Source organism: Typopeltis vanoorti, chromosome 12, assembly GCF_054136105.1.
Source record: "Typopeltis vanoorti isolate ZY-2024b chromosome 12, IOZ_Tvanoo_1.0, whole genome shotgun sequence".
Lineage (NCBI taxonomy): Eukaryota > Metazoa > Arthropoda > Arachnida > Uropygi > Thelyphonidae > Typopeltis > Typopeltis vanoorti.
In genome coordinates, this window is record NC_143560.1 from 118371831 (window position 1) to 118394321 (window position 22491).

General features: G+C 35.5%; 1 protein-coding gene across 1 annotated transcript in view; it reads right to left on the reverse strand.

Annotated features, from left to right (window-relative positions):
- The window catches only part of LOC150101174 (DEP domain-containing protein 1B-like), a 171005-nt gene that overhangs the window by 11500 nt on the left and 137014 nt on the right, over nt 1–22491 (reverse strand). Inside the window, exon 9 of the mRNA XM_090401267.1 lies at nt 20813–20986. Coding sequence (XP_090257393.1) covers nt 20813–20986 — 174 coding nt within the window. The remainder of the gene's footprint in view (nt 1–20812; nt 20987–22491) is intronic.

Here is a 22491-nt window from a genome sequence, read left to right on the forward strand (position 1 = left end):
TAAGGCGCTGAGACGATGTAGAACCGTTGATTTTGACTTGCAATGATCTATTCTGAAGATATGAATGGATTAGGTGAACCATTTTTAGTGAGGTACCAGCTGAGATAAGTTTGTGAAGGAGTCCAAAATGCCAGATTTTGTCAAATGCTTTGGATAGGTCTAGGAAAACAGCTCCTGTGCACTGGCACTAGTTGTAGCTGGTGGTGGTGCTGTATTTGACAATTCTGTGGATTTGCTGGGTAGTACTATGGTGTTGCCGGAAACCAAACTGTTCTTTAGGGAGGATGTTTAGGTCATTTACTGAGGATTGGAATCGTGAGAGGATGACCTTCTCCGCAACCTTATCCAGATCGGATGATAATTTTGCGGTAGGTGTGGGTCTTTGCCTGGCTTATGTATAGGAATTACATCAGCCAGTTTCCAGGTGGAAGGAAGATAGTGAAATCTTAAAATTGCATTTATTATACTGGTCAGGTGCACAACAGCTTTTCGAGGCAGCAGCTTGATCACCCTGTTTGAGATGCCGTCTGGTCCAGGAGCTTTATAGTTCTTAAGTTTTTTAATAATATCATATAATTCAACAGGTGATGTGGGTGCAATATGGTCAGCGCTGGTATCTGGGAGATTTAATGCGTGTCTGACCTGTCTGTGGATTTTGTACAGGTGATTGAAATCTTAAGTTGTTATAAATAAGAAGGTTTGCACTGCTCCTCTAGATTCTTTACTACGACTTCTGCCCTGGTTTGAGATTATGGGAGGGGACTGTTTTTATTTCTGATGTTTCTCAGTAACCCCCAGATAGAGTGATCAGTAGGTGAGATAGAGGATAACTTTTTATCCCAGACTTGATTTCCATGAGTTTTTTTTGTCTCTGATCAAGTTCATGATGTCTTCAGGTAAACGATCTGGCTTGCGGGCAGATTTGTAGGAGGTAGCTACTGTTATAGCAGAATTAATTTGTTGTGTGAGATTTGTAACTGCAGTTTCTACTTCTTCTTTTGTGCATATGTGAGGAACAGGTCCAATATAAACTTTGAGTGCTGTTGACAGTTTTTCCCATGCTATGTAGGAGTGAGAAGGAGGACACAGGTATTCTTGTTTTCCCAGATGCAGTAGAACTGGGTTGTGATTGGATGATAGTTCATCCATAGATATGATGCTGTATTGGAGTTTGATATCCTGCAGGATAGCTATATCCAGGATGTCAGCAGTGCAAAACCTACTGAGATGAGTTGGTTCGGTGGGGCCTGCCACAACAGCGTTGCTAGATCCTAAGTAATTAGAAAGGATGCAACCATTCTTGTTGGTGGTAGTGCAATTCCATGCAGGGCGCTTCGAATTCAGATCCCCGGTTATAATAGTGGGTTCTCTGACCCATAAGAGGGCATTTAGGTCAGAGTGAAGTAGAGATTTTTGGGGAGGGTTGTAAGCTCAGTAGATTTTCGGTTTGCCAGTGGAGCTGGTGACTACTTCCATGCCAGTGATCTCAAGGTTGAAGGGTTGCTCACAGAGTGGTGCTTAATGTAGTTTTTAATGAAGATGGCAGTGTCACCGCCTCTGTAGAGTAATCTGTCATTTCTGTATAGGCGATAACCCCTTATTTTAGGATTGTCAGAGGGTCTTAAATGAGTTTCACTGATTAATATAACATCTGGTTGATACCTATATGTGAAATCTCGGAGTTCCAGAATTTTGTTTTTGAGGCCATTTGCATTCCAAGCAACTATCTGAAGAGATGCTGGCATGAGTTTGTTACTATTCATTTATGAGAGCTGTGAGGATAACCTGCATTTAACAAAGAAATCTTTTAGTGGAGGTTTCAGTAAGGTTTGATAGGCCGAAATTTTGTAGCATGTTTGCTAGTGAGGTCATAATAACAGCTGTTAGATTTTTAGGTGCTGTTGGTTGATTTTGTTCTGGTATTGGTCTATTTGTATGGGTCACATCGGCATAACTTCTTGTTTGCTTTTGGGTGTCTCTATTTTTGGAGGTCTCTGACTGTGGCCGCTGAGTCTCCGGTTTTTGATGCCTGGGCCTCTGGTGTTCTTATACTGTAGGAGGAGGGCTGATTGACTGCATCCATCCATCTGTTCTTTGGGTGCTGAGTACATCCTTTGTAGTTCGCAGGATGAGAGCCACCGCAGTTGGCACATTTGGCCGAGGTGGTCCTTCGGCTTTGTGCAGGTATTGGTTGGGTGGCTGTCCCCACATTTCAAACATCTATATTCAGCTCTACATAGATTCTAGGCATGGCCAAACTTCTGGCACCTGTTGCACTGCCCAGAAGATGATCTTTTCCGGAGTGGTTCTGGTGTGACGATGAGACTACAGACTGTTTTTAAGTTGTAGATATCCTTGTACATTTTATGAATATCAACTAGGACTAATGGCATGGGAGTCTTGTCTGCTTTGTACATTCTGCTGACTTTGACTGGAGGCAGGTCCTGAGAATTCAGGTCAGCAGCTATTTCTGCTGTGTCAATGTCTTCACAGACACCATGAAGGACCACTTTTAAGTTTTTTTCAGACCTGAGCACAAAGGTATGATACTGGATGCCTCTGTCGTCCAGTTCTTTGGTCAACCTTCTATAGTCTGTCACTGTTGCTGACTGGATCTTTATGCCTTCATCCATGTTTTTGGCCTTAATGAAGCCAATGTGCAGATTGGACATTGGATCTTAAAGCTGCCCATTTCTGCTTTTCTCTAAGGATGATTGGAGGCACCTTTTCTTTGGGAGAAATAGCGCCGTCCGAACCCTGAGAATCCTGTTCCATTTCATTATTATCATTGTGCGGTTCTTCTGTTGTTCTTCGCTTTTTGCGTGCACACACTTCTACAAAGTCTGAGGGAGTAGAAGGCACCGATTCTGACTGATCTTCTGCGCGACAATGTCTGTGACACTTTCCGGAGGAAACGTGTCATAAAGTTTCACTTTTCCCGGCCAATTGTTGTTAAGTAGTTCCCCTAGTTTTATAAATTCTCTGTACACCTCCTCAAATACTGATTCATTTAGCTGTTTTTCCCATGAGTATGAATGTGCAGTATCTACAGTTGATATAAAAAAAAAAAAAAGCACGCTTACCGTACAGTTGTAGTCTTACCAGCGCTGCTGCAGGACTCTGAATTGATTTGGTAAGAGCACTGATTCAAAAATTGCATGATCATCAAGACACATAGTGTAATAAATGCACCACAATTCCAAAACGTCAATCAATTGATCCGTGACTACCTCCAATCCCCCTGATACGAAAGTTGAAGCAATACAGAAGTCATATTTCCATATACAAGTAGCTAAAAGGTTTCACACCTCATTACTAAAATACTCTGGATAAGAGATAATGTGGAAGGTTTTTCCACTTGGTTATATAAATTAAAGATGCCAAGAAATTATATTCTTGGTTTAATCCTTTATCCAAGTGTATGCAAACAAAGTTTGCATGTGAAGTAACTTCACAACTGGGCAGCTCGTATATAGAAGCCAATGACTTCACATCACTTGCCTTAGTATCCCATAATACAAAGTACATATGCCTTACTTCAACCTTGGTATCACTTCTGGGCCTGGCTCCCAACTGATAAGATTCTAATAAAGGCTGGAACTGGTCTGAATAGTGACCCTTCCTATAATGCATAGTATTATACATATCCATTAGGATATGTGCTTTGCATTATATGTGGTTTGTTAAGAAAAATGATGTGAAGTCACTGGTCTCTATATATGAGTTGTCCAGTCATGAAGTTACTTCACATGCAAACTTTGTTTGCTTACACGTGAATAAAGAATTAAACCAAGAATATAATTTCTTGTCATCTTTAATTTATATTATAACCAAGTGGAAACTTTCAACATCTCTTATCCAGAGTATTTTAGTAATAAGGTGTGAAACCTTTTGGCTACTTGTATATGGAAATATGACTTTTATTTCTGGATTATTTTCAAAATCTAACTTAAGTGTATACTTTAATAGTTGTCCACTATTAAAGCATATACTTCAGTTATTCTATAGAACAGGTCTTTTTGAAATAAGAATAAATGGAATACAAGTATGAAATGAGAATTTCATTTCGTAATTTAGCTAATTTATGAATACCCAAGTCTTCTTCTAGAATAACTAGGTAGTTTTAGTTAAAGTATATAAAAAAGTAAATTACTGGCTGGAAAAATATTGCAATAATCTGTTATATTTTTAAAATAAAGAACATGATTTTCACTGCCATAAATTTATTTTTAAGTCTGATAAATAGAAATGAAAAACATACCAATAAAAATAATACAATAATGTAAATAGTACAACAAAAGGCATTTATTTATTTGCACATAAGCTATAATGGCATTTCTTTCTGCACACAAACATTTTATAGTCTGATATCTTTGCTTATACACATTGCAAAATATTTCATTTTTTATGCTTTTTCTGGCAGTACGTCTTCAGCAGGAAAGTTTTCTTCCCAAACACCAAACTGTGGGCCTTGGGTATAACTGCTTTGCTTTATTATACCAGTATATAGTGCCCAATTTATAAACACCATGCTCATTTTTTTTTAAGTATAATAGTTAATTTAAGTATAATAGTTAATTTACAGAGTCTGTCAAAAAAATGTATACATACTTTAAGTTTTAAGAGGTAAACCGTGAGTAGACATATCGGTACACAATAAATAACGGAAATAAACTCACGTAGAAAGATTATTTATTAGTATAATTTTCGCCTGTGTGTCACAGGCATCTTCAGTATATTAAGCTCAAAATTAAACACTAACTGACAATTCCAAAAAGCGCCACCTAAGTAGCTGGTGTGAGATAACTAAAAAGGTCAATAACTTTCCTTTAACAAAAAAAGTTAGGAAAGATTAGCTGATTTGTAAAGTACTATCTCCCATAAAGGGGATAGACGTAAGCCGTTGGATCTGTTTAAGTTAGGAGAATGAAGTAGAGTTTCACATGTTTCTTTATAAAGGCGTTCCATGAGAAACTGACTTTTGTGAAGAACTCTTGTCTTTCTCCAATGAACTCTGTGTCTAGTGAAGATGGCATTTTCAGAAAGTCCAGACTTTTCAGGTTTAAAGTATTCAATATAAGATTGGTGTTCTTCTAGCCGAATAGAGGCAGATCTTCCCGCTTGTCCGAAATAAGATAATCCACAAGAGCACGGAATCTGGTAGACACCTGGATGATTAAGATGTGGAAGCTTGTCCTTAGGAGAAGTGAGAAAGGTGGAGATTTTTCTTAATGGTCGAAAGGCAACAAAAATATTCAGTGGTTTTAAAACTTTTGCTATACGTTCACTGATGCCTTGTACATAAGAGATAGTAATGCGCGTTATTTCCTCTGTGTGTGGAAATCTCATTACCATCCCAGAGGATGGTGACGAGATTCCGCATGGATATAATGGCCTGTATGAGTCTTCTTTCTATAAACTGAGAAATGTAGGTTACCATCTGGTTGGCGAAGAATTAGAAGATCTAAAAAGGCTAACTGCTTATTTGATTCTACTTCTAGGGTAAACTTGATCCTAGGATGAAATGCGTTTAACTTAGTGAGAAATTGTTGAAGTTCATCAGAAGAGCCATTCCATACAGCAAAAATGTCATCGACATATCTGAACCAATGAGTAGGTCTGGGAGAAATATTGTCAAAGATACGTTGTTCAAAATGTTCCATAAAGAAACTGGAGATAGCAGGAGAAAGAGGATTACCCATTGCTGTTCCTTCAATTTGTTGATACAACTTATTTTTAAAGGAAAAATAACCGGAATTTATTACAAAATCAAATACGTTTACAATGTCCGAAGGAAATTCCTGTTGTAGTAATTCAATACATTCCGAAAGAGACATATTTGTAAATAAAGAAACAACATCTAAACTGATCATGATATCAGAAACGTCCAAATGAAGATCTGAAATTTTATTGTTGAAATCCAAAGTATTTTTTATATAAGTATCAGTTCTTCTAGTTGAAGAGGAGAGTAAATTAGATAAAAATTTTGAGATTTTGTAAGTGGGGTAACCTATATAATCTACGACTGGTCTCAACGGAATGCCTGGTTTATGAACTTTCGGAAGACCATACAATCTAGGTGGACGACCGAAGAAGGTTTTAAGTTTTTTCTTTTGATCTTCATTCCATGTAGATAATTCTGGTTATTTTTCATTTAAAAATAAGTTGTATCAACAAATTGAAGGAACAGCAATGGGTAATCCTCTTTCTCCTGCTATCTCCAGTTTCTTTATGGAACATTTTGAACAACGTATCTTTGACAATATTTCTCCCAGACCTACGCGTTGGTTCAGATATGTCGATGACATTTTTGCTGTATGAAATGGCTCTTCTGATGAACTTCAACAATTTCTCACTAAGTTAAACACATTTCATCCTAGGATCAAGTTTACCCTAGAAGTAGAATCAAATAAGCAGTTAGCCTTTTTAGATCTTCTAATTCTTCGCCAACCAGATGGTAACCTACATTTCTCAGTTTATAGAAAGAAGACTCATACAGGCCATTATATCCATGCGGAATCTCATCACCATCCCAGTCAAAAGGCAGGAACTATTAAAACACTGGTTCATCAGGCCCACTCCTTTTGTTCTACAGATGATCTTTTACAGAAAGAACTACAATACATAACTTCTTCCTTTCTATCTAATGGTTATAAGAATTGCTTCATTAAAAGAACTTTGAGTAGTTTTAATATGTCTTCCTCTTCAAACACAGAGGAAATAACGCGCATTACTATCCCTTATGTACAAGGCATCAGTGAACGTATAGCAAAAGTTTTAAAATCACTGAATATTTTTGTTGCCTTTCGACCGTTTAGAAAAATCTCCACCTTTCTCACTTCTCCTAAGGACAAGCTTCCACATCTTAATCAACCAGGTGTCTACCAGATTCTGTGCTCTTGTGGATTATCTTATTTCGGACAAACAGGAAGATCTGCCTCTATTCGGCTAGAAGAACACCAATCTTATATTGAATACTTTAAACCTGAAAAGTCTGGACTTTCTGAACATGCCATCTTTACTAGACACAGAGTTCATTGGAGAAAGACAAGAGTTCTTCACAAAAGTCAGTTTCTCATGGAACGCCTTTATAAAGAAACATGTGAAACTCTACTTCATTCTTCTAACTTAAACAGATCCAACGGCTTACGTCTATCCCCTTTATGGGAGATAGTACTTTACAAATCAGCTAATCTTTCCTAACTTTTTATTGTATTAATTATTATTATTATTAAGGAAAGTTATTGACCTTTTTTAGTTATCTTACACCAGCTACTTAGGTGGTGCTTTTTGGAATTGTCAGTTAGTGTTTAATTTTGAGCTTAATGTACTGAAGATGCCTGTGACACACAGGCGAAAATTATACTAATAAATAATCTTTCTACGTGAGTTTTTTCCGTTATTTATTGTGAACCGATACATACTTTAACAGATGTCATCTATGGACTTTTTAGAAGTTGTATCGAATTACAGTAGCAATGTGTAGTATGATGTTCTCTCAAAAGATGTCATTACTCGCATGAATACTAGCATCAACACGTGACTGGTAGGACAATCAAACAAAATGGCCGAGGCATGATTGTTATTCGAGGAATGCAAGACCATTTTAAAGTGATATTTGAAATTTAAGAATGTTCTTGAAGTTCAACTGCAATGGAGGCATGAGTTTGTCACACAACCTCCAACACGCCTTACAATTGCATGTATTTGTGATAAGTTTGAAACCCATGGTACCGTGTGTGATGTGCACAAGGGATGATTCGTGAGGCCTCACAAAGCAACAAGTCCTGCTTCCTCAGCTATGGTTTTGGAACAGTTTACACGCTTGCCACAGAAGTCTATCACACAATGTGCACATGAGACGGGAATTAGCAGTGCAAGCATACAGTGCATTCTTAAAGCAGCTAAATGGAAAGTTTACATCCCAAGATTATTACATGCAATGAATGAAGATGATCCTGATCAAAGAATGCAGTATTGTGAGTGGTTTCAACATATGGTAGATGAGGAGTTTGCGAGGAAGATGGTTTGGTCTGATGAAGCACGATTTAAGCTTAATGGAACAGTGAATTGGTATAATTGTGTTTACTGGGCTCTAGAAAATCTGAGCGTTCATGTGGACAAGGCAGTCAATTTACCAGGGCTCAATGTCTGGTGTGAATTGTCATCTAGGAGTCTAATAGGACCATTCTTCTTTGAAGGTACTTACTGGTCAAGTGTACCTAGACATGCTAAGCGCTAAGCACATCCATTTTTCCTGCCATTCATGCACTTTATGGAAATGATCAATTTCTCTTCCAACAAGATGGCACACCACCACACTACCACTGAGACATGAGAGCTTACCTCAATGAGAGTTTGCAGGGACAATGGCAAGGACGAAGAGGTGCAGTTGAGTTCCGAGTTCCCCCCAACCCCCGTTCTCCTGATTTAACACCCTTGGACCTCTACCAATGGGAACTCTAAAGGATGCAGTGTATCATAGGAAATGCACTGGTGACCCTTCGAAAAGAAATTGAAATGGCAAGCGCAGCAATCCCACTGGATACTTAGGCCAATGTTGCTTAAGCAGTAGTTCACCGTAATGATAACCACTTTGAGCATCTCATGTAATTGTAGAAGTCAAAGGTCACTTGTATTCATCACTTTATGTCTGTATAAATTTAATATTACAATTTTTATACAGGTTTTTCTTTTGATAAAGTGTGTATATATTTTTTGATGGACTCTGTAGAATGCACATTAACTCTCCAGCAGTTTACTTCAGGCACAACAGAGCCAATGATGGCTCTGGGATGTCTGTTTGAGCCAAAATCATCAGGCTCATCATCTACATATAATTACAATAATTACAAACTCTGCGATTTTGCATGCAACGCAAATGTATACTGTAAGCATTCTTTAAAACGTTACACATTTTGTTTTGTTAGGCATTTCATCTATCTCCAATTCTACATTTTCATTTATGTCTACTGTAGAACTTTTAAAATTTTCTTCATGGTGGTTTTCTTTATTGGAAAAACTATTTTCCATTTTATTGGGGAAGGGGGGGTGCTTAAGGGTCAAAACTATATAACTGAGAGGAGACCTCCACATAGCCTTTAAAGGAATGCGGAGAACCGATCAGGGCTTCTGACCTAATGTCCAATCCTCACCTTCTTGTGGTGCACCCAGGTATTTACATGGATACTGAACAAACGAGGATGGGTTGGCAATTTGGGATTTAGTCGACTAAATTGTATTCTTATTGGCTTAAACCAAAATAAAAAATAATGCTACAACATGACAGAATTTCATGCCAGCTGGGTGTTGCCTGGTTAAACAAGGCCGCAGTTGTTTTCGCCAGGGAACCAGGGCAAACAGCAAAAAGTCAGCTACTGGAACAAATCCTAAAACCCACCCCAACTCAATATTACCATAGTTCAAGATCGGTACTATCAACATAAGAAGATTGAATGGCAAAGAAATGGAGCTAGCTGAAGAATTGGATAAGTACCAGATCAATATACATTGGTACCTCAACTTATGAACTTAATTCGTTCCTGACAGCGGTTCGTATCTCGAAAAGTATGTACCTCGAAACCCAATTTTCCATTATATCTTATGGGAAATCAATTATTCCATTCCCAGATTCAAAAATTAAAAAAAAAATTCAAAATATAAAGAAACTATTCTCAACTAAATGAAGAAAATGCAAAGAAGTGGAGGAGTGAGAAGGAGCATTATTACACTATAAATATGCATTTTGTATATAATTACATATTAATTTTTATTTATGAAATCTTTGGTTTTACATGATTGGTATAAAATCATCTTCCATTAAATTGTAAAAAAAAAAATCAATTTTTTTTGTGGCTGGATTTGTGGTTCCGGAGTTTAATTTGTTGTCATCAGTTGCTTCTTTTTGTCTCTTAGGTGAGGGAGGTTTAAAAAACCTGCTGAACGTTGAATGAATCTGTCGTTTCCTTAACACCCTTCTAAAGCGATTAATGACATTGTCATTGAAGATATTGGTGGCTCTAGAAACACCACTTTGATTTGGATGCCACTTGTTAACTAATTCTTGCAATTCGCCTCAGTGCTGCAAGATTTTTTTTAAGTCACTTGTTGGAATTGCTCCCTTTTTGTTGCTTCTTCTTCATCCTCTGAAGACATTTGCTTTTCCTCCTCATCCCTTTCTCTTTCCTGCTATCTTTTTTTAACTCCTGTAGCTCTTCAGTGGTCAGTTCAACGTTATGCTCCTCTACATCTGCTTCACCAACTTCCAAATGCATGGTCTTGCCCAGGGAGACAACTGTATCTACAACGTCAATTTCACTTTCAGGTCCTTCCAATGCAGTTCCTCGGACACAGTTGGGCCAGAACGTTTTCCAGGCTGATTTTAGAGTTCTCACAGAAACATCTTCCCATGCCTGACTAATAAGACGCAAACAATAAAGAATATTGAAGTGATTCTTCCAGAATTCCCTGAGGGTTAATTCCATGTCGGTGATAACTTCGAAACATCTTTGGAAAAGAGCGTTGGTATAAAGCTTTTTGAAGTTGGAAATAACATATCGATCTATTAGTTATAGGAGTGGTGTGGTATTAGGAGGCAAGAACTTAATTTTGATGAAATTAAACTCTTCGTCCAAATCTTCTTCCAAGTGGTGGATGTGCTTGAGCACATTGTCCATTATAAGAAGAATTTTCTCAGGCAGACCCTTTTCTTGTAGATACCATTTCACTGTGGGAGCAAAGACCTCGGTCATCCACTCACAGAAGAATTGCCTGGTTACCCAGGCTCTGCTGTTACCTCTTCACATAACGCTGAGTTTGTGCCTGTTAACTTTCTGCTTTTTAAAGACTCTAGAATTTTCAGAGTGGTAAACCAACAGAGGTTTTATCTTCAAGTCACCACTGGCATTGGCACCAAAAAGCAAAGTTAGTCTGTCCTTCATTGGCTTGTGTCTTGGCAATGCCATTTCCTCCTTAGTGATGGAGGAAATGGCATTGGGCATTTTCTTCCAGAAAAGCCCAGTTTCATCGCAGCTGAAAACTTGTTCTGGTCTGTAACCTTCTGATTCCATCACTTTCTGAAATTCCTCCACGAACCTTTCAGTGGCTTCTTTGTCAGCACTAGCACCTTCTCTATGGATATCAGTTCTATTCTTGAATTTCTCAAACAATCCTTTGCTAGCTTTAAACTCTCTGCCGATGTCTTTGCTACTGCTAGTGGATGGCAAGTTCTGTGAAAGATTTTTGTAAATAGTTTGAGCTTGTAAACAGATCATGTTTAGAGATTACACCATCTCCTTTCAGTTGCATGTCATTAATCCACACAAGCAGTAAATTTTCCATTTCTTCCATAATTTCTTCGAGATGACGATAGATACTCCTTTGACCACAACCAGTTCCTTATAAAAATCTGCTTTCTTCACAATTGTAGCTATGGTGTAGCTATTTTTTGAATGCTTTCCAAAACTGTGTTAAAAGGACTTATAAGATTAAGCAATTTGAAACTTTCTTTCTTTTATACTTCACAAAACATTTTTAGATAATACTGAAATAAACAACCCTATTTTTCATAAACTGGAAGAATGGCAAAGTGTTACTCCATTATTTATGGTATTGTCTTGCATCCATGTTGTCAGTATATTTTCAAGCTCCTCACTTGCTCTTTACACACCACTGTGGAGGTGCTTTGATTTGTCATGTACAATTTAAAATTCTGCTCACATATTTTAAATTTTCTATTATTATTCATGCTTTCTTTCATTATTCTATTACTTATCCATATCTAAACACTTTACCAAATAACCAACAATGATAGTACAAGAAACTGGTTCACGGACAATTCATCGCGCAAACTATTGACTGCTGAAAAAATTCGCTAGAAAACTGAAATGAATTGCATTGATACCGGTATATAAAAAGTAAATGCAGTGCAAGATAAATTTCACAAAATATAATTTTATTATGTATCTATGTATTAGTGCACGTGGTTAGCCGAGTGGCTGGTTGCTTCACAACTATATGCCTGGGAAAGGAGTGTCCTGGGTTCGATTACTGTCGCAGACATGAGGAGTATAGGATCTTTCTCAGACATAGCCAAGTTAGCCGGTCTTGGGTGAGGACTGCAGGGTTTTTCTACCCAGTTTATGTGAGGTGTTTCCTCCTGCAAGCAAGCAAGCAAACCGGACCCGAGAAGATAATGCTTCTGGAGACATAGGATACACGGGGAGGCATAGGGCCAAGCACCTTATCCACGTATAACAGTTGCGGTTATAATTTTGTAAATATTAATATTCCATCAACAGAATCTGTAGTATCAAAGTTAGAAAGAATATTTATACCATTTAAGACGAAATAGAAATTAGGACACTCGCCAATCAATAAAATATTACTTTCACTGTATAAGAATAAAAAATATTATGAAAATCTAAATAAATAATACCTAGATCTATCCCTCTTTTACCTTTACGGTGTCGAGGGTTTCTATTCCTTATAACCATTATATGATGATAAGGTGGTTGGCCTATGCCTCCCAGTGTATCCTATGTCTCTACAAGCATTATGTTCTCAATGCTGGTTTGCCTGCTTGCAGGAGGAAAAATCCCATATAAACTGGGGAGAAAAACCCAGTATTCCTCGCCCAAGACTGGCTGTTCACTCCTCAGATCTTTCTTAGAACTCTCATATCTGTGGTTTCCAGTCTCTGATCAAGTGCTTTATTTCTAACCTTGCTCTACGATCCATAGGTTAAAATTGGCTTGAGCACTGTCTTGTATACAGCTAGTTTAATGTACTAATTTCTTTCTTATTCCATATGCATTTATTCAGTTGACTTCCTACCATACCATCTTTGCCAATTCTGTTGTTTTTTTCAATATATTTGCCATCTTCATTAAAAATTGTGCCTAAATAGTTGAAATGTTTTACTTGTTCTATAGGATCTCCATTTAGGATGCAGCTGATATTTTCAATGTTTCTGCCTATTTTTATTTTCTTTGTCTTTTTATTGATTTTTGTATGAAATTTATTATAACAGTTATTCAATTTAGTCAGGGAATACAGCAGACTTGTACTGGATTCATTTAAAAGCATAACATCAACTGCATAAAAGTAAAGAGTATGGATTACTATCTCCAATTTTGATATTAGGTTTATACCATTTTCCTTCATAATATGATCCATATAGATGATGAATAACAGTGGAGATTAGGTACATCTTTGAACTCACACCTATTTAACATCAAATCACCTTCCTGTACCTCCTTTAATACTAACTACTTACAACTGAAATATAGGCCAAGTAGAGCTTGATATAATATCCCATTTACACCATATAACTGTAGCATTTTGAACAACTTTTCTCTTAGAAGAACCTTTTCATATGTGTTTTCTAGATCTACAAAATCTTGTTATACTCCCATGATTGCTCAACTATTTGTTTTAAAGTGAAAATCTCCTAATCTGGCCAAAACCCAATTTGTTCTTCTTCAAGCTTCCCTCCCATAATTTCTCTTAACTTTTTCTCAAGTATACTTGCATAAATCAAACCAGGAACATTCAACAGCGAAATTTCTCTGCAATTCTTACAATAAGTTTTATTTCTCTTTTTACAAAAATATGATGCTGCTTGATAATTCTCTTTATCATCAACCAACCCCAGCTGCCTTTCTGCATTACTTTATAATGTTTTTTTTTATTCCTTAAGTACTGATATGTATTATTGCTGAATGCATTCTTGAATATTTGCTATCACCGTTCTGTCACTGATTATCTTATTTAACAATCTTTCAAATTAATCACTTCAAACATACAAGATATGCTTATCTCCAGTTTTTTTTTGGTCACTTATCTCTCATTCCTTTTACAGCATTCTCTCCTTCATTTCCAAGGTTGTTTTTTAAATAGTCTCCAAAAATTGCACCACTTCTATTTTATCTATCTTCTATATTCTTACTAATTTCTTCTCATTACTGTTGTTCAGCTACAATACTTTTACACTTTAACTTTTTTTCCATATTCTCTCAGAGCAGCTGCTGTCTTACTTGCAGAGACTTTTGATAGTTTCTTCTTTTCCAAACATGCCTCTTTAAGTTTCAAGTCCAGGAAGTTTGGATTTTTCTATCCTTGCGAACAACTTTATAGTCCGTCTTCCTGGTCAATCAATCAATCAGCATTTCCTCCAGATTTTGCCACTTACGTGGTAGCATGGTTCTTATTTTCAAACATATTCATTTTTATCCTGTTTAACCTGAATAGTGATCACATCTTAATTCAAATTGCCTGTAAATTTTTCTCTCCTGACCAGTTTGCAGATATCCCTATCAACAACAACGTAGCTGATATGAATTACTGCCGACTTTTCTTATAACAAACTTGCAGAGACCATAGGAACAGTTTCTTATAGGGACTAGTTTGCAACAGTGAATTTCTTTTAGCATACCGTTATATCTATGGGGCTGTGGCTGACAGTGGAGCTGACTATTTCTTAAGTGTTCTCTTCATATGTTATACACATCTTGATGTTGGAAGACAGTGTTAGTAATGAGTAGCATATATCCTGAATATAAAAAATCCAGTAGCTACTTACCATCATTAGCTTTGCTCTTTTCTCCAACTTTCCCAAAACATTTCTATATGTCTGATATTCATTTCCTACTCTAATGTTAGTTCTCCAACAAGATCAAGCTTTTCCTTTTTCCTTTATGTCAGATGTTTTCTCAAATGACTTGAAGAATTCCTCTACTGTTTCCAACCACAGGCACGAAACAGTTTCAATGTCCAATTCCTTGCTTTGAAATGTGTTCACACATTTCAAAGCTGTGTGAACTGTGATTTTATTTTATTTTTTTGTATGGGTACTGAATGCTATAGTTGTTTTTACCTTTTGCTGATCACTGTTGCCCTAACAGAACATTTCATTATGTATATCTCACCTATTTTTAGCTTTCTTTGTCTTGGCACTTTTTTTGACACTACTTCTGTTCCATTTCTGTTGATACTTTTGGTGCCTGCCTTCATTTCTACTGAGGTTGAGTCTATTCCAGTAGCGGATTTTCACCATGCTTCCTTGACAAAAACAGCAGAGGACTTGTTTTTCTCCAATAATAATAATAGTACATGAAATGACCATATAACATGATATTTCATGTTGTACCATCATTTCCAATTGGGTTTAATTTAGCCAAAGGTCAAAAAAATTTAGCCCATCCTCGTTTGTTCATTCAGTATCATGGATAACTAATAATGGGTTGTCGTTTGGGATTTATTGCTGACTAAGGTTATGGCCAACTATAACCTGATAAAACATTTCTCAAGAAGGTGTACATTGCACAATGGGTTTGAAACCCTGGTCAGTTCCTCACATTCCATACAGGATGTGGTGGTCTACCAGTTATCTAGAAAAGACAATCACCAGATTGGGGAAAAAAAAAAGACATGATAGTAGACTGGTCATGTGTGGAGAATGAGAATGGAGATATATGAAGACAGCTTTAACATAGTTGATCCCTGAAGGAAATAGTGAACGATAAGGAAGAAGTTTCTAGAAGAAAAAAAAAGGAACTTTAAAATTATCTTTATGTTGCAAAGTAGAAAAAGGAACTGATATGTTAAAGAAGAAATACTATTTTACTTGAGAAATAAGAAATCTTGTGTGATTTTGCGTTCTTTGTGGGCCCTTTTCTCTTTGCAATATACATTTTAGTTACAATGCAGATTTGTATATTATGGGACTTGCAAAACATTAAGTACATGCTATAAAATCAGGAACAAATATGAAATTTCCAATAAAAAAGGAAATTAAGCCATTTAATTTAGTACTTTAGCAATTTCACCTAAATTATTCATAGCAGCCCTAGAAGAAATTTTTAGAAACCTTGATTGGAAAAACAGAGGAATTATGGTAAATGGCAAAAAACTAAATCATTTATGATTTGCTGATGATATTGTTCTTTTAGGAAACTCTGCAGAAGAACTTCAACAAATAATCTATGATTTGAATGCATAAATAAAAAGAAAGGATTAAATATACACAAAGACAAAACAAAAATAATGTACAATAAATACATCACCAAAAACCCAGTAGAAATGGAACACCAGGAAATTGATACAGTAAACTCCTATGTTTACTTAGGACAGTAGATCACAGTAGAGGAAGGATATGAAGAAAAATTATATGTAGAATACAGCTTGGTTAGATAGCCTTTGGAAAACACTGAAGCCCTCAAAGGAAAACATCCCATGCCTTAAAACAAAAATATTCGGCAGTTGAATACTTCTGATCATGACATAAGGAAGTGAAATGTAGACTTTCACTAAGAAATACACCAACAAGTTGAGGATACCCAGAGGAAAATGGAAAGATCATTTACTCAGTATTACCATTCTAGATTGAAAGTGCAATACTTGAGTAAAAGCTCAGACCAGAGTAAGAAACATTCTGACAGCATTTAAAAGATCCAAATGGCAATTGGCAGGTCAAATTACTTTGTCCAAAAATGGACAAAGCTGATATCAGAATAGTATTCCAAAGATCGAAAGCAAGCTACTACAGTTAGACCAAAGAGATGTTTGTGTGTGTGGGGGGGGGGTGTTAAGATTAAATAGATGGCTGGAACTCAGTTGCATAGAAATGCTCAAGACGGAACTGAATAAAGGGCTTCAGGATGCTTTTGTCCAGCAGTGGACAGAAAATGGCTGCTGATCAAACACACATATCCACCCACCCAATGCCAAAATTTACACCAATATTATTTGTTTGTAAATAAAGATATTAATTCTGAATTCACTTTGACTCTCACTCAATCTTTAATTCTTAAGTTAACTTATTTTTATAATAATATCCCAGATCTGAATCTGTGTTATTAACTGAAAAGGAAAAAAAAAAATTAATAAACCACTCTCATATGCTACAAACAAATAAATGGCACAATCATAAGACTCATTATAATTTAAATTTTAACTTTGCATAGGATACTGAGTTGGAAAATTTAAGATGCTTTTCCTTTTTTTTTTTTAATTTTTTATTATTTTTTTAAAAGTATTGCTTAATTATGGCACCTGATCAGATAATCTAAAAACTCTCCTTTCTTTCATTGTTTCCAAGACTGTTAAGCAAGTCAGGTGCTTTGTAGGAATGTCAAACTTTTAAACATTTATATTTTTATATTATATAATTTATCAACATAAATTTTATTTACTTCTTATTTATTCTTTGGTCCCATGGTATCAGTTACTGAATGGGAAAAATGTTGGCAATGTATGGGAAATTCTGAAAAAAAGTGCTTAAATGAGGTGGTATCTGAATGTACCCCTAGTGTTTGAAGAATAAATAGGTTGAGGGTGAAATGGATGCAACCTTATTAAACAAAAGATCCACAAGAAGAAGACGATGTGGAAAAAATATCGTGAGAATAACAGTGAGAGGCATTATGAAACATATAAAGCTAAGGCTAGAAAAGTAACAACTATTGTATGGAAAGCTAAATCATAGCATGAAAAGAAATTGGCTATGCAAGCTAAAGGCAATCCAAAATAATTTTATTGTTATGCTGCAAGCAAAAGAAAGAATCAATGTGGAAGAACAATTTTATTGAATGTAGATGGTATATGTAGATGGTGACACTGCTACATTAGATGAAGAGTTAGAGGTGCATGAAAATGATGTTGAAGAGCTGTTGCATAACCAGGATAAGAATTTGTCAAGAGGGACAGATGGAATATCAGCACGTTTGCTAAAGGAATGATCAGCCAAATTGGCAAGGCCTTTAACATGTTTGTATAACTCTAGTCTCAGCTCAGGAATAATATCACAGGAATGTATGATAGTTTCACTGTACAAGGGTTGTGCAAAACCTGATGTATCTAACTACCAATCTATTAGTATCTCTGGTGTGGTAGTGCAGATTTTAGAAAATTTGGTAAGAACTCACATACAGAAATGGGCAGACGAACAAGCTACACTCTGCAAGGAGCAGCATGGATTTACTAAAGGAAGGTCATGTTTTAGCAATTTGCTCATATTTTATAAAAATGTTACAGCAAAGTTGGATAAAGGGAATAATTACACTATGATAATGTTGGATTATGCCAAGGCTTGATAAGATACCAAACAAAAGGCTGTTGCATACACTGGAGAATATGGGATTGGAATATAAACTCTTGCCTTGGATCAGTGGATGGGTGACAGACAGATATCAAAAAAGCAGTATATATGGTGAGTGTGAATCTGCCAGATTTAAGGTGACCAGTGGTGGACCTCAGGGTTCAGTCCTTGGGCCATTATTGTTGAATCTATACATTAATGACATCAGGCAGGATCTAACATCAAATGTGCAATTGTTTGCTGATGATGCAAAGATAGGCAGGGCAATCAGGGATACTACTAATATCCAGCACTTAGAAAATTATTTGAATGAAAATTTAGGCAAAAAAAATGGCTATCAGTTTAATGTTAGCAAGCGTAAAGTTATGCACATTATCGGGATGAGATTTCCAGCAGCATAATATATTAGTGGGGTTATGCTACAAAAAACTGATAAGGCTAGGGATCTTGGTGTAATGGTGGATAAGAATTTGAAGTTCAAAGGTCACATAGTAAAATTTTCAAATACAACTCAGAGGATAATTATGGCAAACCTTGACACATAACGATAAGGAAGTCATTTTGCCTCTTTATAAGCCTTTGATACGACCACACTGGATTACTGTGCAGAGATTTGTTCTCCTGGGTTCCAACAGGATAAAGAAGCTGTGGAAAGGGTGCAAAGAAGCATTACAAAGATTATATCTGGATTATGGAATTTAGATTATGAGGACAGATTGCGAGTATGTGTATTACAGACTCTGGTTAACAGGAGAAAGAGAGGTGATATAATAGAAGTATATAAACTTTTGAATGGATGTTATAGGATATCATCTAATAAAATATTTTGTTATATGGAAGGTGGGGATAGAACACAGGGACATCCATGGAAGTTAAGTTTGTTCACAGTTAAGAAAGGGGTAAGAGCTAGGTTTTTCTCTCCCAGAGTAGTGAGTGAGTGGAACAGTTTGCCTTAAGGGGTAGTGAGTGCATATAGTGTGAATGCATTTAAGAGAACGGATGATTTATAGCTTTCCTTGATGAGTCCTTGACTCCCTGGAGGTCTCAGATGATGATAATAATAATATATGAACATTCTCATGACCTTACAAAGAAAGGGACTAAGTTAAATTGGAACAGAGAGCATTTGATGCTCTCAAAGGAACTGATTAAACCTCCTGTACTGATGCATCCTAAGTTAGGAAAAACCTTTCACATCTCTTCAGATGTATCACAGGACTGTATCAACTATTATAGAGCAGATGGATGGACAACATTTATGGCCAGTGGCTTATCTTAGTAGAAACTGCAGTGCTTCAGAAAAGAATTATTCTATGATAGAAAAGGAAGCCTTAGCCATAATTTATTCCTTAAGAAAGTTGAAATATTTATTGTATGGTCAAGATATTCAAGTGAAATTGGACCATAAGTCCATATCTTTTCTAACTTTAAAAATAAGAATCAAAGGATTATGAGACTGGCACTAGAAGTTCAAGAATTTAATCTAAAGATTTCTTATGCATATTTGTCTCAAGCTGTGGAAATCCTAATTAAGAACTCTGAGAATGTGGCCAGTCTTAATGTGCATATTATCACTATTTCCTTTGCTAGCAACAAATTTAATCCATTTAAAAAACGTAAAAAGGGTGGTAAGGTTAGTTTAAATCATAAGTATAACAATGAGCTTATTACAAAAAAAAAAAAAAAAAACCATAGTTCAAAATCATTGTTGTGTGTTCTCATCCAATCTTGTAACCTTGAAGAGAAGAAATGCTGTGTGATGTCTTTTATGTTTGATTTAAAATTTGTAGGCCCTTTACTCTTTAGAATATGTTTTTAGTTTGTTATAATGTAGATTTGTATATAGTGCTTGCAAAGCAAAACATTACACTCACCCATGCAATATTATACTTTGCACTGATATCTGTTTAAATAAAGATATTAATTTTGAATTTAGTTTGTTTCTCACTCGATCTCTTCAATTCTTATGTTAATTATAATAATAATATCCCAGATCCAGATCTGTGTTATTAACTGAGAAGAAGAAAGTTAAACACTCAGTAAAAAAAGTTAAGTTAATAAACCACAGACCAATACTGCACTTTTTTTCAAAATGGATTGATAGTGTGGGAAAGCAGAGGATGCTCGAAAAATATCTTTATGCCCAAATGCAGCATGAATTATGATATTTGATAGCAAAGGCATAACTCGAACTGTGTGATCATTCCCAGAACTTCATAGATGAAGTTCTGGAATGACCACTGATGGGTATTGCACACTTCTGGTAATGCAATGCTTTCTGGGCCCTGTAGGTACCTACTGCAAAAATATGAGGAAAATTATCTAGCAACCCTGAAAGGCCTGCATTAGATTGAAAGTCCTGATCTGAACTGTAGAATGAAATGGAATGTAGGCCAGACCAGTGCATCTAACAATAGTATATGAGCTACATAACTGTCATGTTTAAAAAAAAAAAAAAAAGGTAAAATACATGATTCAGCCCAAATTGGTGGAGGATTTGCCTTGAAGAATGGAAAGTATAATTAGGGTGATATCTAAATCCACAACACACTATTGAGGTGTGTTGTGGATTTAGATATCTCTGAATATTGTTGTCCCAATACTTTTTTTCAGCAGTTTATATATAAGCGGCATGAATGACAGTCAATATTACAAATATTTTGGAGTTATTTCACTTATAATTGCATGCAATTACAAAAAAAAAAAAGTTCTTACTGTGATTTTTGGAATATCAGTTAGCCTTGTTTCCACTTCTGTTGCTAATCCTTCATGGGAAGAAAACAATAATTCACAATCCTCAAGCAAGTAACTTGCCATGCAATACGAAATATGATCATCACAAGATTCATCGGGAGCATGTACAATGGAATGGAGAAATGTTTCTAAAAGCTTACGAATAAGAAAATGGAAAATTAATCAGTAATTTTAAAAGATCTGAATTTTTCATCTTTCATTAATTTTGTTTTCTTACTTTCTATTTAAAAAATTCATTGCTACATGATCTCGAACTAAGTATTTATTTCAAAACTTAACTTATTTTGATTTTATAGTGTCATTTGGCATCAACACTAAAATTCAATGGAGTCCAAAGTTATCAGGGGAGGTCATTCTGACCATAAGCACAATTATCATGTGTCTGTAATTTAATTCTCCAACGTCTTCTTCTTCCTAACATGGAATTTAGGCCATGTGGCCTGTTCCGGTCTCATGCAATCTCTTTCTTGGTCTTCCGATTCTTCTTTTTCCACTTATTTTGTATCTGTATAATATTTTTGGTAGTCTGCTGTTGTCCATTCAATTTAAATGTTCTAGCCATTTTTGTTTATACTGTCTTATGTAGTAATTAATTGGTTTTATTTTCAGGGATTGTAAGATTTCTTCATTTGTTTTGTGGTCCCACTTGGTATATCCAGCTGTTTTTCTGAGGAACTTCATTTCTGCTATTTGAATTCATTTTTCATCTTTCCTTTTCATGGTCCATGTTTCGTTTCCGTATAGTAGAGTTGGCTTTGACAAGACATTATATAGTCTGATTCTAGTGTGTTTTTGTACCAAGGATGGCTTAAATATATTATTTATTTTGCCATTTACTTTGACAAAGTTTGATATTTTAGTGTCTATGTCTTTTTCTTCTTCGTATGATAGATCACATCCCAAGTATCTGAAAATGTTTACTTGTTCTAGTATTTTATTATCTATCACTATTTTACTTCTTATTGGGTTTTCTCCTTTGAATGCCATTATTTTTGTTTTTTCTTTGGATATTGTCATATTATATTGCTTTGAGATATCATTTAATTATTTTAATGATCTTTGTAAGTCATCTTCTGATGTAGCTAATACTATTTGATCATCTGCAAATAGTAGTTTATCTATCTTCATTTGCAGGGTCATTTGTATACCAAATGGGTTATGCTGTTTCCAGATTGTTAATATTTCATTTATATATATATTGAAAAGCAGAGGTGAGAGGGTACATCCTTGTCGTACTCTTCTTGATATATCTTTCCATTCTGAGGTGTGTTTTAATTTAACTCCTATTTTATTTCCTGTATATATTTCTTGAATAGATTGTAAAAGTTGGTTTGGTATGTTTAAATCGGTTAATATTTTAAACAATTTTTGTCTACTAATTTTGTCAAAGGCTTTTTCATAATCAATAAAGGCCACATGTGTTTCTTTTTGAAATTCTCTTCTCTTTTCTATTAATAATTTTAAAGTAAAAATTGGATCTATGCAGGATCAGCCTTTTCGGAAACCAATTTGTTCTTCTAGTAATTTGTTTTCTACAATGCCGCTTAGGTTCTCTTTTAATATTCTTGCATATATTTTATATCCTGTATTCAGCAGGCTAATGCCCCTATAATTATTGCAATTGTCTTTATTTCCTTTTT